The following is a 16499-nucleotide window of genomic DNA, read 5'->3' as shown; positions in this document are numbered from 1 at the left end:
CCTGGAAAGGGAGTTGGGGGTTGGGGGGGAAACTCACTGCATTTCCTCCTGTTCCTCCTGAGCAGCTGGGAGCAAATGAACAGACATGGAGCAGCATCGACCAGGGTGGGTCTTCCCAGCTCTCAGGGAGGCCACTAGATCAGAGACTGGGCAAAACTCTCCATCCAACTCTTCATTTGCCACCTTTGCCCTACCAAAGCCTCTGCCTCTCAGAATAACAAGCAGTGGGTCATCACTGATTACTGCTGCTGCTTCAGGGCCTCTCTAAGGCCCCTCCATCCACCTACAGCAGGCATCCTGTCTTATGCTGGAGAGGGGCATATGTGGGGAACCTTTTTCTATGCACACTGAGCAAAGGTAGAAAACCAGGTTGGAGGGCAAAGTGCTGTCTGGGGATAGGAATCACAGAAACAGACTAGACACCAGCCCCTACCTACCAGGAGGCTACAGTGTGGTGAGGATGACAAAGAGAAGGAGATTATCACAATGCAGTGGTGGAGTCTCACTTGGGCACCTGGAAATGAGCTATGGAAGCCCAGATGGGGAGAGCATGACTGCTGGACCTCAGGGAACGGTTCTAGTGGAATGGGTGCTAGACCTTGAAGAGTGAGCAGGAGTTCATCAAGTTGATACAGAGGGAAAAGAACTTGAGACAGAGGGAAGAACATTGTGTATAGGGTCAGAGGTAAGAAGAGAGTTTAGTGTGCACAGGAAATTTCGGGAACATTTCTACTAGCCAGAATACGAGGGGTGAAGGTCAACTGCCAGGGATGAGATCAAGAACAGCAAGATCCCACGGGGACTTGAATGGCATGGAAAGGAGGGCAACCATTTTGAATAATCAGGAAGCAGTGGGGGGAATTGTGCAGAACGCTATGGCTCCATGTGCAGTTTAGAACTCACACTCTGGCAGAAGAGACTGTATCAGAGAGATGCAGAAGCCATGTTGGAGAATGAATTAGGAGGCTTTTGCAGTAGGGTAGGAAAAATGATGAGGCCAAGAATTCTGAGGCCATGGGGATAGAGAGGAAGGGACATATCTAAGGAAAAGTAGAGGAAAATGGACAGATTGTGCTAATAGTCCCTATGATAGGGGATACAGAAGATGTGGCTCCCGGAGCCTGACTGGTGACTACACAGGTGTTAAGGAAGGTAAGGATTGAATTGTGTTCCCTGAATTTGTCACATAGAAAGCCAAAGGAAAAGCAGTCATAGCAGAGAAGTGGGGAAGTAACCAGGCTTCAGTTGGCTGAGCAGGGAGAGAAGAAAAACAGTAAGTGTAGGATCTTGTTTGGAAAAGCTTGGCTCAGCCAAGAGTAAAGAAGAGAGGGTGTGCAATTTAGAGAGATGCCAGGTGATGATGTTTTGATTTGAAAATGGCAAACACTTGTATGAGTTTACATTGAGAAGCTGGAGTCAGTGGGGAAAGTGTAGCCAAAGCTCAAAGGAAAGAGGAGATAATTGAAGGAGGAAAGTCTCAATGGGTGAGAGGGATGGATGGTCACTCTCTTGGTCAGTGCCTGCCTCCCCCTTCACCCGAGGCTGCTTTCTGAGTGATTGCCTAGGATGTCCCAAGGATGCAGTGAGATAAAAAGATTCACCCCACACCTAGTATAAAGCAAGCACTCAGTGAATGTCTTTATTTTGAGATGAGAAACGGGGGCCCGTGGGTGAGTGTAGGCTCTCTGCTATAAAAGTGAGACTAACAAGAGTGGCGTTGACTGCTGAGAGCTTGTGGTCTGTGTCCCATCAGTCAGAAGCAAACAGACATGTCTAAGACAGGCAGTGACCAATGCGGATGGTAATGAATTGTGCACTGTGGGGCAAGGTTGGCCCAGCCCCGTAAGAGCCTACGTGGGACAGTATCGACTACCTTCCTAGCACTAGCTATGTGATTATTTGAAAAGAGATGGATGTTTATTCCTGGGCAGATGGGTGGGGAATTCTTGAATACTGTTTGCAAGACTTCAGTAAAAATGCTTCATGAATTCTGCCCTGTCACAAGCGTGCATGAACGCTGTGCTTTAGTTCAGGCCTAATGGGCTTTATATGGTACAGTACTGATTTTCTTTCATGTTTTAATAGAACCTGATTTAATATTTGCTTTCTGCTCTAGCTGCTTGCTGTTGACTGATTCAACACAGAATCCTTCCCTGGTGCCCCCCGACCTTGTTGTTATTCCCTCATTTTGTGTGTTGGCATTTGATTCCTGTCTCCAGCATGAACCACTTTACACATGTCTTCGTTCAGCTGGTGACAGTCACGTGTATGAATTCTGAATGCATTACTATCCAAAGCGGCTGCTCCAGCAGACCTGCCATTCGAAAGGGGGGCTTCCGGGCAGGATTCATTTTTATCGGTTAGACACTGAGGAGATGCAAGGCTCAGGCTTGGGAACCTGAGGCTATGATCTGTTCTGGTTTTGGGCAACAGATTCTCCAACTTAATCTTAAAAATGCCCAGCATTGTGACCATTAATTCAGCAATATTTTGCTCTTCTATGAAGCACCAGGATTTCCACAGTTTTGCAACAAGGCATTTCAGTTTTTGCCAGATTGTGAAAAGTGGCCATAAACAGAGCTTTCCAGAGGAAGGAGGCTGCCCTCTGTGAGTCCCAGCGACCCTATCTGGTTTGTAAGAGAAGGTCTGTTCAGAGCAGGGCTATAGTTGAGAACGTGAGCTTTGGAATCAGGCAGGTATGGTCTTTCACACCGGCTTCAGTTCTTACAGACCTATGCAATCTACAGCCAGCCTCCTTTCTAAGCTTTACTTCCCCTTTCTATTAAATTGAGATAATTATTGTATCTTCCTGGTAGGGGTGTTGGGGGGGAATAAATGAGGTAATGTATATAAAGCAGCTAGCAGAACGTCTAAACACACTGTTATGTTTTCTTATGTCATGGGGCCCAAAGTGACTACATGAACCTCTCCCACCCAATTCTGCTTCTTGTCTCATGTGTCAAAGTTGGCGCAATGTAAATATGCATCTATTCAGGTGCGCTGGAAGCCTGTCCTACAGAGATGCATCCCTGCTACCACGCACACGCCACATAGATCCTAAATTGTGTGAGATTTTGTGCAGAATTTCAGAATATGTTAGGGCTTTTGGAGGGGCCACTCATATCCCTTTACCCTTGAGTTCTACACCAATTAAGATTAGACAAAGAATCCAGTAAATGTTCAATATATATACATTTTATTAATCCTAAACCTGGTTGGAGGATGCGGCTCAATCCTGAGAACAAGAGACCTTAAACCCAGGTCATGGAACCTTCTTTCCCTTGGCACACATGATTGAAAGAAGAAAAGCCTGGCCGGGCGCAGTGGCTCACGCCTGTAATCCCAGCACTTTGGGAGGCCGAGGCGGGCGGATCACGAGGTCAGGAGATCGAGACCATCCTGGCTAACACTGTGAAACCCCGTCTCTACTAAAAGATACAAAAAACTAGCTGGGCGTGGTGGCGGGCACCTGTAGTCCCAGCTACTCAGCAGGCTGAGGCAGGAGAATGGTGTGAACCCAGGGGGCGGAGCTTGCAGTGAGCCGAGATCGCGCCACTGCACTCCAGCCTGGGGCACAGAGCAAGATTCCGTCTCAAAAAAAAAAAAGAAAAAAGAAAAGAAAGAAGAAAAGCCTTAGTGAAGATGATTGAAATGGGAGCTAGGGACAAGGTGTCATCTCTGTTCACTTATTCTTTTTTCAAAATGAATAGGAGCATAGACAATTGGGGTTGAGGAAGGAGTGGGAGGAGAGTGCACTGATGAGGATGGGAATGCACCAGAGGCAGACAAGAGAGATGCTGGACAAGGAAGCTAATGTCTGGCCTCACTGGACCCTTGTTTGTCTCCCTGCAGGCGTCCCATCAGGTCCCCGCAATGTTATCTCCATCGTCAATGAGACATCCATCATTCTGGAGTGGCACCCTCCAAGGGAGACAGGTGGGCGGGATGATGTGACCTACAATATCATCTGCAAAAAGTGCCGGGCAGACCGCCGGAGCTGCTCCCGCTGCGACGACAATGTGGAGTTTGTGCCCAGGCAGCTGGGCCTGACTGAGTGCCGCGTCTCCATCAGCAGCCTGTGGGCCCACACCCCCTACACCTTTGACATCCAGGCCATCAATGGAGTCTCCAGCAAGAGTCCCTTTCCCCCACAGCACGTCTCTGTCAACATCACCACAAACCAAGCTGGTAAGTCTGGAGGCTTCTGTGCTCCTGTGTGGATGTGTGGCTGGCTCTTTGTCTCTAGGCAGAGACACAGCTGCAGACACACCCATCCTGCCAGTGTGCTGTCAAGCCTCTGTCCAGGAGCGAACGAGTCAGGTGATGGGCATTTGTGATCACATGGAGAAGGCAGGTGTAGTGTTGCGCTTCTGAGAATGAGCTGCAGACGAGGGGATTTTCTTGTGCCCAACACAAAAGCAAAGAGGTGTATCCAAGCCAGAATAGGACCTAGTGCTCTTCATCCAGCCTGAGCTCAACAAATCCTGTTGGAAAGATGGATGAAGAGATGGACAGACAGGTGTGTGAGTGGACAAACAGAGGATTGTGTAAATGGATGGACAGATGGATAGAGGGGTGGGTAGGTGGACGGATGGACAGACAGATGGTGAGTGAGTGGAGGCACTGAAAGACTTTGAGAACAGGGCCACCAATGATGCTTTATGGAAACCCAATGACAGAAATTTTCCAGAAATCGTATGATAAAATCAATATTGCCTTTCATTTTCCAATTAAACCTATGTAGTTCAAAAGTGTATTCTCCTTTATAGCTTGCTCTAATGAATGATATGCTTCTATTGAGACCACAGATAGATGGCAATAGATTGCTTCCAATAACCAGCGCATCCTCTGGCACAGCTCAGAACACATTTTCTTTTTCTTTATTTCTGAATCTTGCACTCTTCTGATCTTTTCTCTTCATTACTTTTCACAGCTCTTGCAAGAATCTGTTTATTTTTATATCAATTTAACCAGTCCATTCATGCACTTATTTATTCATTCATCATTAAGAGATAGTCATTTAGCATGTACTGTGTGCCACACTGTGGATTAGACACAGTGAAGGATGCAGTGATACTTGGACACTATTGTTCCTCTCATGAAACTCATTAACTGACGAATTTAGAGGATATAGATACAAAGCACAAAGCTGCAAGGTAAAATGCTATACGCATGCAGTAAATACCAAGGGAGTTAGAGAAAAATGAGCAATCTCTCTCCCGGGGTTACTGTGCAAGGCTGCAGAGGGGAAGTGAACATCACGTGTACAGGCAACGAGGGTCATAGGCAGTGGATCGTGATGTTATTTGGAATTATAGATTTTTTTCTCAATTAACAAATTCTGAAAGGACAGCTTGTTAGTAGAATAGCAAGAGCCAAGCATCTATCTCGGCTCTCTCTTCCTCTGTGTATCTCCCCCTCCCTGACCTTCTCTTTTCTACTCTATCCTTTTCTACTCACCTCCCCACCCTCAGACTCATTCTGCTTCTTTTAAAACCAGGCATCTTAGGCATCTTTGATGGCAGATGAATCTTGAGTTTAAGCTGTCAGAACTGAGAAGAAAAAAGGTGTCATAGGAGAGCATGTCTATCCAGATGGCTGCGTTGTTGCTGTGTGTGTGTGTGTGTGTGTGTGTTCATGGGGTGTGTTTGTATGTATGTGTATGGTCACGTGTTTACATGCATACGCATGTAGTGAGAAAATAAGAGTGGAATTGTAGAAGCCTCCAGCTGGTGACCACAGTGTTGGTGCCGTAGAGACAAAGGTTGTGACATTTTGTCTTACCCAAAGAAAGGAGAATGGTAATTTCTGCATTATGTTAAGCATGTAACATGGGCAGCCTTTGTTAGCAGTATTTCCCTTGAAGAGTTTAGGCAGAAAACTGGCTGAAATATTTTAGTGTCCCAGCTTCTGGGAATGACAATCCTGCCAGGCTGTCATGTTACAGTGGGCTTGGCTGTCTTTTCTCTCTCTCTAAGCATGTGCGAACAAACCTGCCACTTATATCGGTTTGCTTTTATTTCTGCCCTCCCTTCTCTTACCCTGCTATTCCCGAACCTGCCCATCTGCTTGTCTTGCCATCTGCACCTTCCTAGACTGCAATGGAGCTGGGGGACCAAGGCTCTTGCAAGGGGCCCTGCATTACCAACATGTAAAATATTCATTTTTATCCTCACCCTTTTGCTCCTCCATGAGCACACTTCTCATGTGCTTTGTTCTCCCTCTGGCAGGCCCTTTAATCTTAATCATCCCTGATTTTGTAGTCCAAGCCTCCATTATCACCTTTCAATCTATGATTCCTGTTTGGTCACTCTGGAATTCTGGTGTCAGAGAGTTTACACTCACTGAGAGAAGGATCCAATTGCTTCTTGGGAGCACATGGTAAAACAAATATTGACCAGTAGTTCCTAATCTATGGGCTGTGGACTGAGGAACAGGCTGCCGTTGCACTGATTTAATGAATCTATGTGTAAATACAAATTATTTTCAACCAACAGATAGTGTTTTTTTAAAGATAAGAACCACCAAATAAACATTCAAACCTGAACTTCTGTGAGAACAGTTTAGAACCATGAACAGAAGCTATGCATTTTACCAGAGGTGGAAGAGAGACTAAAAAGTAGGCATCATAAAAACTCTAATGACTCAGATCCATGAAAGGCTGAGGTGGGTGACCCATGTGTTACCAATAGGTCCTGACATGTCTAACCTTCCCAGAATACCCCTGAGCTGGTCCACTCTGGGTCAGATCTAGCTCAGTCTTCCTCCCCTGGCTTCATGGTATGGTATGACCCCTCTTTGTGCCTGTGGCCACCTGTCCTACTGTTTGGGTCATGAGTAGCTAGATGGAAGGCAAAGAATTTGACCAAGAGGAGTCCTGGGATCAATCATTAAGTCAACCTGTGTTTATTGAATGCATACTCTATGTCTGGAACTGCCCAAACTGTGAAGTGGCTTTGGACTACTGAGTGGGTCCTGCTTGAGGAATAGATGAGCAATAATGATTATAGTTGACACCTCCTGTTTGTGTTTCTTTTGAGTTCACAAAGAATTTTGGAATTATGTGGACTCATTTAATCCTCGTAATTACATAATGACTTGGGGATTATTGTTCCTATTTTTCTGATAAGAAAGCAGAGACTTAAAGGGATTTGGAGAGTCTAGGATTAGAAAGAGATCAACAGGGTGTCCCTGGTCGATGTCTACCTTATGGTGTTCTGTCCTAAAAGTGGACAGTACCTCTGGGCCCCCCATTTCATAGTCTCCAACAATAGGCTCTTCTTGATTCCAAGAGATGAGATCTAAGAAGAGACCTTGGAGATTTTTGCTATCATTTGTTTTTGGTCATTGGGCACATGGTAGATACAGTTTTTCACTCAGAGACAAGCTTGTCTGTTGAGTTCTGAGATTCAGAGAGCCTTCATCTTCTCCCATCATGACCCCAATTGTGTCTATAGTCATAACTATTCAAGGACCAGGTATCCCTTGGAGAGTTTCAGGACTGGATCCTTACCCAGTCCAAAGGCAGTGGCAGAGAACTGACATCTTTGAGCACCTCCAATGTGCCAAGCCCTACCACATGTTTTTTTGTTTTTGTTTTTGTTCTTTTTATAGAGAAGGTGGGTCAGATGAAGAAACTTAGGTCAGAGCAGTTTTGAATTTGCTCAGCATCTCACAGCCGACAAATGATTCTGAGAAACATCATTGCACCTCCCTAGGCTGCAGATATTTCTGAGAAACATCATTTCTTGGCTGTGAGATTGTTTGTGGCCATTTTATCCTCAGACTGATGAAAAATCACATTGTAGTGGACTGTGTAAGTCATAAGCTCTCTCTAAGCTGTTGCCACATTGCTAGGCCACTTTAGCTGTCAAAAAAATGTCCATCATATTTGGTCAGGATTGGTCATGAATTATGCAAGCTCAAATTTACGTGAGGTCTTCAGGGATACATCCTTGCACTGAATACAGCTGCCATGAGTTTAAAATAGACCAGATCAGGTGCAACTCTCTCTGTTCCAGTGGCCAAGTGATCTGCAGAGAGATTGTTATCACCACTAACTCCTGCAGTCACTCTCTGGCATCTGGCCCCAGATTCAGACTGATGGCCGGATCATCTGACTGTCAGAGAGAATTAAGTGAATGACAAACTTTACTTCTCTCTTCTGCCAAATAGACTTGGAGTGTCAAAGTTGGAAAAGAAGACCTCAGAGGAAATCTTGGGGGTATAAAAGATGAATCTGACCAGGACATGAACTTGGGACCATCTAAGCCAAAGAGAACAAACTCAAAGACCCCTAAGGCCAGGCAGGTAATGGAGAGGAGCAAAGCGGGGCCAAGTACAAGGCAATAGGGAGTGGTGGGGACTGCAGGGAACTAAAGAGCAGAGAGGCAGCCATTGTTCAGCTCCAGCAAGAGTTGCCATGCCCAGCACTGCCTGATTTTATAAGCTGAAAATCCAGATTTAACATGTTGACAACTGATTAGAAAATTTTAAAGCACTTGAGAGCCAAACAAATCCAATTCTGGATTTAGCCTGTTGGCGATGGTTTGTAACCTCTGATTCAGAGGGTGAATCTGATTAACCCAAGTCTTATTGCCGAGCATGCTCTGTTTTCCATTCTCATTCCACCACGGGGCAGTCATCTTCCTCACCTCTGGGCTCATGGTGGCAGAGTGCAGTGGGGTATTCCTGGGGTTTCTTTCCCTCTCTGCTCCTCACATGAATCATGCAAGTTCATTTAACTGGCAAGATCCCTCATTTCTTGCCTATAAAATATGAGTCATGATACCTGCTTCCTAGTACTATAGTGACAAGCAAATGAGACACCAGATAGAAAATCACTCTGTAAACTATGCTATGGACTGAGAGATTAGCATCATTTCTGAGAATATGTCTTGAGCTAGAGAGCAATTGGCTGTACTTTTTCTCCCTAGACTGTTTCCTTCCAAGGCTTCACAGTTTCTTTGTTTGGGACTGATGTTATCTGTATCAGATACATAACAGATATTGGTTTCTCTATTCTGTGCTGGGAGGAATAGGCACCAGAAACGAGAGTGGCAAAGTCTGTATCCCAATGAGCTAATGACGAGGGAGGAAGTGGAGCCCAGAACCTGGGTACCTGCCACTGGATGATTCTGATGTTCAGAGGAGCCTGTCTATCTTTTCTCACTGTGTATTTGAAGAAGCAACAATTTCCCCCTTACTTGCATGATCCTATCAGCACAATTTATATTTGACATTTATATTATATGCAGTTCATGTATGGCCTGCATGCCACTTCCATGTGGAACACTATTCATCATGCCCACAACACAGACACAACCCATTACTTACTTTCTGTTAAAAATGCTGCACTGTTTCTGTTAATAGTTACAAGCCCATATAGTTTGTCCATTTTTAAGACACTTTTGAAGTTCTTAGACAGTTAAAGTCACTCGAATACACTAATTTTCTTACAAAAGAATTACCTGGTCCATCAGCTCCTCTGAATACATCACCTAATTTGCATTATTCCTTGGTTAAATATAGTATTTGCATGCATAAAGAGTAATCTTTGAATATGAAAAGGAATTTTATGATATTGCAATGTATTGAGCTCTTTGGAGGAAAGATATTATGTAAATCTCAAAATTAAATATTAAAACAATATTACACTGCTGCCTATAAAAATGTAGAGTGTTAAGATCCATATGCTGAAGCCAGTTCATTTTTAAGGGCTGTGCTCATTGGAAATTAGCAGGCAAAATTTGCTCCGATGCAGAGAAAAGATTGAGTGAGAATTTTGAAGACTAGGAGGACTTGAAAGAAAACTTTCATTGAAGTTAATAAAGAAAAGTTAAAAAAAAAACTTAAGCAAATAAAATTTTCACTGTTCTTAATTCAATTTCATAGTTCGTTTCATTGCTTTCTTCTCATTGTTAATTCTAGAAAAGGTTGTTTTTATTGTTTCTTAACCTCTGGCATTGAGAAGGAACTTCCAAGTGGCCTCAGAAGGGCCCTGGCCATTTGCAAACAATGATGTGTTCTCCATTGAGCTCAGAGGGTCGGCAGATGGCACTGCTCATGACCAATGTCCTGGCTTCTGTCCTTGGCAACCTTGGGGTCCTCCACCAGATGGTGAGCTGTGTGGAGAATCACACTTTCTCACCTACCACCAGTTTCCTGAGGGAACGGCCGCACAATGCCAGGCACAGAGAGCCTTGATTAATATTTGCCAGATGGCTTCAGTCCCCACAGATGAGCATTAGTATGTAAGTGTTTGGCTGGGGAGTGGTGATGAGTATGTGTCCTGGTGACCCGCAGGTAACATCGTAAGATAGCCTCCCAGATGAGTCAGGTAATCTGGAGTCTTCCTCTGCTGTGGCTCCTTGCAGGAAGACTTAGGGAATGTTGCTTAGGATGATGCTACAAGCCCTGATCCACTCAGAGGAACACAGAGAGACTCAGCCACTCTCAAAGGGATTGGTTTGTTTGGGCACTTTAACTTTGGAAATGTATTCATTCACTTAACACATTCTTTATGACTGCTTACCAAGTACTGCTTGCAAGTACTGGCTAAAGGGTACTGCTTCTTAGGGGCTCTCATTCATTCGCCTACTTGTCACATATTTTCAAGGCCTTTCTGCATGCCATATACTGCCATAAACACTGGGCACACAGCAGCACACATAACAGACAAAAATCTGTGCCTTTGTGGAGCTTGCATTCTAGTCGACAGCACTCACTGAGACTGGGATCAGAGGCCCAGAAAAGTCACAAAGTAAGAAAGTAAGCAGGTGACTGAGTTGGGAAGTGACTTGATGGGGTGCAGGACCCTCAGCTGGGCTCTTGGTACCACCCTCTTCTGTGGTGCCCACTCTTACATTCCAAAAGTTAGAATGGAACCACATGTTGTTGCCAGAGGGCATTTCAGTTGGTGGTAGATGTAGCTATACAGTGACAATGTGTTGGATGGGATATTTGATTGTTCAACAGACCAATTTGAATGAACTCCTTGTGGATGGATATCACACGCTGGGCCACACAGTGGTTGAGTATGAGAATTCTTCTTTCCAGGTCATGAGCAGTGACTTGTGATGCTGCTAACAGCTCCAGAACTGCCTTCACTCTGCTAGGATTACCAGAGTGCCCACAGGACTCAGGGACCTATTTGCTTGTTTACTCCATCTTGGGCCAGGCACTCCAAGTACATAGCTTCAGGTTTAAAAATGGCTACTGACAATGAGACTGGAGGAAATTTCTTAGCCTGTAAGGATCTTATATCCACATGAGATTGTTATAACCCTTATTGGAGAGGGGACACCAGTTGGATTATGAGATAGTTGTGGTTCACCTTGTGAACTATCTCATAAAGAGGTATCTCATAAAGAAGCAAAGAGGATGGGAGGGAAGAGGATCCAGGTGATCTATCCACTCCATGCTCCTGTGGCAAGTCAACTCCATGAGCTAACTGGCATCTCCAGGAGAGAAAGCCCTGTATCCATCCTGTTGACTATTGTGTCCAGATAGGTGTCTAGTTGGGTGCCTGAAATATAGAAAGCAATCAATAAATGTTCATTGAATGAACTAATAACTTGTTAAATAAATACATGAATGAGTACTTCAGTCTTCCTTAAAGTAATCTCAGGCATCAGCAAATGGTGCAGCTTTAGCTGTCTCTGTGATCTTTCCTTTATCAGGCATCTTTGGGTGGGGAGCTGTGATTGCAGTTTCCCCCTATATTCTCCTAGATGTTGGTAAGACCTGAGGCTTCCTGTGTGCACTGCATCCCCCAACCATAACCATGGCTCTGTGGGAGCTGCTTTTCTACGACCTGGCCTGTCCTACCTCCCCCACTGGCAGGGTCCCAGCTGCTTGAGCAAATGCAAGGAGGGTGGTTAGGATGGCATCCCAGCACTGTTGTCTGTCCCCCTGCATGCCAGTCCCGCGCCTATCATTTTCACAGTACCATCCATGTTAAACAGGCAGGAGCACCAGGGGTTTCTGAATGCAGCAATTAACAAAACAGTAATCAAGCTAAGTGTTTAATTTCAGAAAATTAACATCTTCTCTGAGCGGATGTGAAAGATGGAGGAAAAAGGCACATTGAATGTTCTGGGTAAATAAAGGCAATGCTGGACCACAATTATTTTTCAGTGCAAGGGAGACTGTTTGCCAGTCCCTCAGGCCTCGGGATCTGTTTCCTTCTGACAGCCAAACTGCAGGAAAACCTTAGCTGTAGAATTGAGCCCTAGGATTTTAAAGTGTGTGCGTTTCTTTCCTTTTTTTTTTTTTTTTTTTTTTTTGACAGTAGAGCAAATGCTTTCACCATCCAGAAGAGCTTGGGGGAACAAGAGCCCAGTCATGACTCCTAGGAGTGCATCTGCCCTGTACAAACTCCCAATGTGATGTATGTTGCCCTTCTCTGAATTGTACTTGCTAAAGGGACAGTATGGTGATTTCTTGGATATACATTAGTTGTTTATGTGCTTAGGCTCTATTTCTCCTGGCAGACTGAGGGCTCCCAAGGGAAAAGGCCATGTCTTTCTCCTCCCAGTAAACCCTGCCCCTCATCAATGTGTCCTCTGCTATAAGGTGTCCTGGCTGACCTTATACCATGTCACACTCTGGTGCTGCCCACTAAACCAGTGGGCTTGTTTTTGTTTGCAGGAAGAGGCTTGCATGTAGGGAGGGAAGCTTGCTAGGAGGTGGGTGTGCAGGGGACTGGGTCCCTAGAAGAACAGTGAGGTCCTACTACCATCTGTTTCCTCATCTGATGGCCTGGATGGGAGTGAGTGCCTGGAATAGAGGACTGGAAGAGCAAGGAAAGTGGCTTTGCGTGAGGGATGCTATGAAGTTTGAGGCACAGAGAGGCAGTCTTGAGACTGTGTGATGAGGTACCATCAGTAACCATGGAGGCAGGGCTCTTAGAGGGGCATTCAGCCTGGCACTGCCCGAGGAAGCACTGAAAACCACGTTCCCACAGGACCGCAGGTCCTTGGGGGAGGGGGTTGCCTGGCCATCTGGCTTAATAAACAATATTCCTTGAGGGGTCTTGCAGGCAGCTGACATGGAGAACAAAGAAAGCGAAGCAGGAGAATGAGAGTATAGTTTGCGAGTGCAGAGGAGACATCCCCAGGGTCTCCCAGAAGTATTCAGGGACTGCGCCAACAGAAGACAGGTTTGGGTTCTGCACATGCAGAATTTGTGGAGAGTTTGAGTGCTGAAATCAGGATATTACTTATGCAGTTGGATGTTCAGGCTTCTATTTTCTCTGGAAGGTGGGAAATAAGATTGGTTGCTGAGAGTAAAGGGGAAAGCATTGGGGTTGAAGGTCTGAGGAGAATGGAAAAGGATTGGCAGTGCTATTGAAGAGAATGGGAAATGGAACTATTCAGGTAAATTCAATATTTCTGGAAAGTACTGAGAGCTCATTTGAAGTTGGTGATCACATGTTTAGAAAGCCACCTCTTTTTCCTCTTATGTGGCTTTCTCATCAGTATATGGCTCCTGGACAGCAGGCCCTACCAGAAACAGATCACAAATATGTCTCTGGTTGAGTTTTGACAGTCATATGCTCTGAAAAGATAACGGCAACGTATGCCTAAGGGTTTGGGGAGTATTGTGAATTATGTTATTGCAAAGATAGAGCCTAAGATGGATAATAATGGATATGAATAAAGGAGAAGGCTGATGCATTGGGTGGAAGTAAATGCCAAGAGGCCAGATGAGGCCAAAAAGAGTTGCAGTGGGCTCATCTGAGGTGGTGAGGAAGCAGAATATTTAGACTTGTGATTTTGAAAATTGAGTGACTTTAGGCAAAGCAGAATCTAAGTGTGCCATGGGAATTGGCAGGCATGGAAGAGTTGCAGAGGCCAGGGAACTGAGATTACATTGTTTAAGTGAACATTGAAGTCACACAGGAGGGCAAGGCTCAGGGTAGAGAGGAAGACAAAGACAGAAGCTCATGCCTCCAATGAATGGGGGTGTGATGGTGGGAGGGAGTCTATGGTGGTCCTAAGACCTGGAGAGTGGTGGTCTAGCCAAATGGTATTTTTGCAAAGGGTGCAGGAGATGGCAATTGAGGGTGTGAAACAGACAGTCGAGAGCAAGGATGACACACCCCACTTCCTGACCCTGAGGTGTGCTGGATGCAAAATCATAAACTGTCACGAGTTGAGAGGGCTGCAAGGCAAAGGTGTCCTCGAGGGACAGCTGCTCTTCCTTAATGCAGACATAGAGTGAAGGCTCTGAGGGAAGGTGGTGGGTACAAGGGAGTTTCCTGATTTGTAAATGGAGGGCCCAGGGTGGGGGTGTGCTCAGTAGTCAAAGGGAAAGTCAGAATCAAGGAGAAGAGACCCAGAACTCCATGGGGTTGGTGATGTCCAGAAAGGGGCTAAAGAGTGGGCATGGCAGGATGGAAGCTGGCCTGTGGAGCCTGGTGGGCTGCTCTGAGGAGGAGGGGCTCTGGACCTTCAGGCCAGAAGACTCAGACCTCCAGGCCTGGAGGAGGATGGTCCCAGTGACTGCAGGTGCAGCTCCCCTGCCCAGCATTGGTGGCAGTGATGTCAGCCTTACGGTGGTAGTGGTGGGTCCTCCAGCTGCATTAGGGATTCGGCTGAATGTGTGAGGGTGAGAGCCAGATGTAACAGGGGCACACAACCTGTGATGGGGTATCTCCTGTGGCCTCTCCACTGCTAGTGTTTGGAGTGGACTGCCGTTCATGACCAATCATTAAACAGACCAAAGCTGCCAGTGCTCTGCTCTTGCCCCACACTTGGCAAAGGCTGGCAGACCTGAGGGGAGGCAGAGCCCTGTGACGTGCCCCAGCTGACATATGAGTACCAATGGTTGTGTCCTCAGCAGCCGTCACAGTGCTTAGATGCCTGCCTGAAGAGTATCCTGCTCCACACACACCTCCACAGCCTCCCACAGTTGCAGGGTCACAGAGTGCAGGTTTGCTATAGTTTTCACATAAATAGCACCTTCTAAGGCACCTTTTGATTCCCCCAGCAGGGAGGAGGAGCTGTGGGAAAATGCCAGGTTGCAGTGACCCAGGAGGCAGAGGCGCCTCCAGGAATACACTGCAGCCTGCCTCCTCCTCCAGGCACAGGGCTCTGCACACTTCCACGATGGGTGGGGACTCCTGATCTCCCTGAGGGCACAAGGGGTCCCAGAAGGCAGTGCCCATCCATTAGTGATGCTGATGTAACTCAATGTCCCCCATCCCTATGCCTGGCCTCCTCAAGGCTCTGGAAATGCAGAGTGCATGAGTTGTGAGGAGGGAGCCCTACCCTGGTCTCAGGGAAAGGAGGCCCAGCTGTTTCTGGCTCTGCACTAACCTTCTGTGGACTTAGGGACGTCATTTTCCCCTCTCTCATCTTCATTGCTCTAATCTATAAATTGTAAGAGCTGACAAGAACTGAATGGTCTCAGATGCCCCGTCAAAGTTTAACATTCTGATTTCTAGGTTTCTAGACAAGCAGTTCTCAAACTTGAGCATGTGTCAGACTCCTGTGAAAGACTTGTTAAAACACAGATTGCTGGGCTCACACCCAGAGTTTCTGATTCACTGAGTCTAGGATATTGCTCTGGAGTCTGCCTATCTTACCAGTTCCCAGATGAGGCTGATTTTGAGAACATCTGACTCTGGAACTACATTTTGAGAACTTACAGAGTCAGATGTATGATCCCAATAAAGAATGCCACCCCACCCCCAAACACATACACATCAAAAGTAATATCATAAATGAGGGCTGCTGCTATAAACCCACATTCCCAGATCAACCACCAACCCTTAACCGCCACCTGTCACCCCTTCATTCCCCTTTGACATGGAACTGAAAAACCCTTAGTGGATGGACCAGTGAAGGGTTGCCTGTGGCAACCCTGCCTTGGGGTGTGAGACTGAAGGCCAGGCCTGAAGCCCTCATTTATTATCCCATTCACATCTCAAATTCAGCCAGAATTCTGTAACAGCACAGAGCAGGGTACACACCTAAGGAAGTCCTCTTTCCCCAGGTGACTCCCAGGGTAGGGAGGAAGATAGGAAGCGAATGTCAGAGACATCTCAAGGCAAAGCCCAGAGTAAAAGCAAACAAGAAACCAATGTCCACAATAGAGGAAAACAATGAGAAGAATAATTAATTCTGCTTTTGTATTTATACCCAGTCTCCAAGTTAATTGCTTATTTGTTTAATCTACTTTGACCAGAAGTGTTACTGCACCAGAAATATTTAATGAGTCAGGTCTTCTAATGTAAAATTCAAGCATATTTGTGCAATGAAATGAGTTTTCATCTACAGTGGGAGAACCAGTTATCTAAGCAGGACCTTTTCAGCAAAGTTACCTCCTAAAATAGAAATGCCAGAGGAAACACAGTTCATCTGTGTTGCAAATTGTTCTTCTTTGGTCATGAGTACTAGAGGGCCGGAAGTCTTTAGTTGACATTTAAATACAAACTTTGGTTTTTGGATATGGGATGTATTTTGTATATTAAAAAAAAAAAAAAGATGGCC

At 45.8% G+C, this 16499-nt stretch overlaps 1 protein-coding gene across 1 annotated transcript in view; it reads left to right on the top strand.

Moving 5' to 3' along the window:
* Nucleotides 1-16499, top strand: part of EPHB1 (EPH receptor B1) — a 446298-nt gene that overhangs the window by 320955 nt on the left and 108844 nt on the right. The window contains exon 5 of the mRNA XM_011958177.1: nt 3853-4188. Within this exon, the coding sequence (XP_011813567.1) occupies nt 3853-4188 (336 nt within the window). The remainder of the gene's footprint in view (nt 1-3852; nt 4189-16499) is intronic.

Source organism: Colobus angolensis, unplaced genomic scaffold (genome assembly GCF_000951035.1).
Source record: "Colobus angolensis palliatus isolate OR3802 unplaced genomic scaffold, Cang.pa_1.0 Scaffold46, whole genome shotgun sequence".
Taxonomy (NCBI): Eukaryota; Metazoa; Chordata; class Mammalia; order Primates; family Cercopithecidae; genus Colobus; species Colobus angolensis.
The sequence above is the reverse complement of the archived record's forward strand: the minus strand, read 5'-3'. Positions and strand labels throughout refer to the sequence as shown.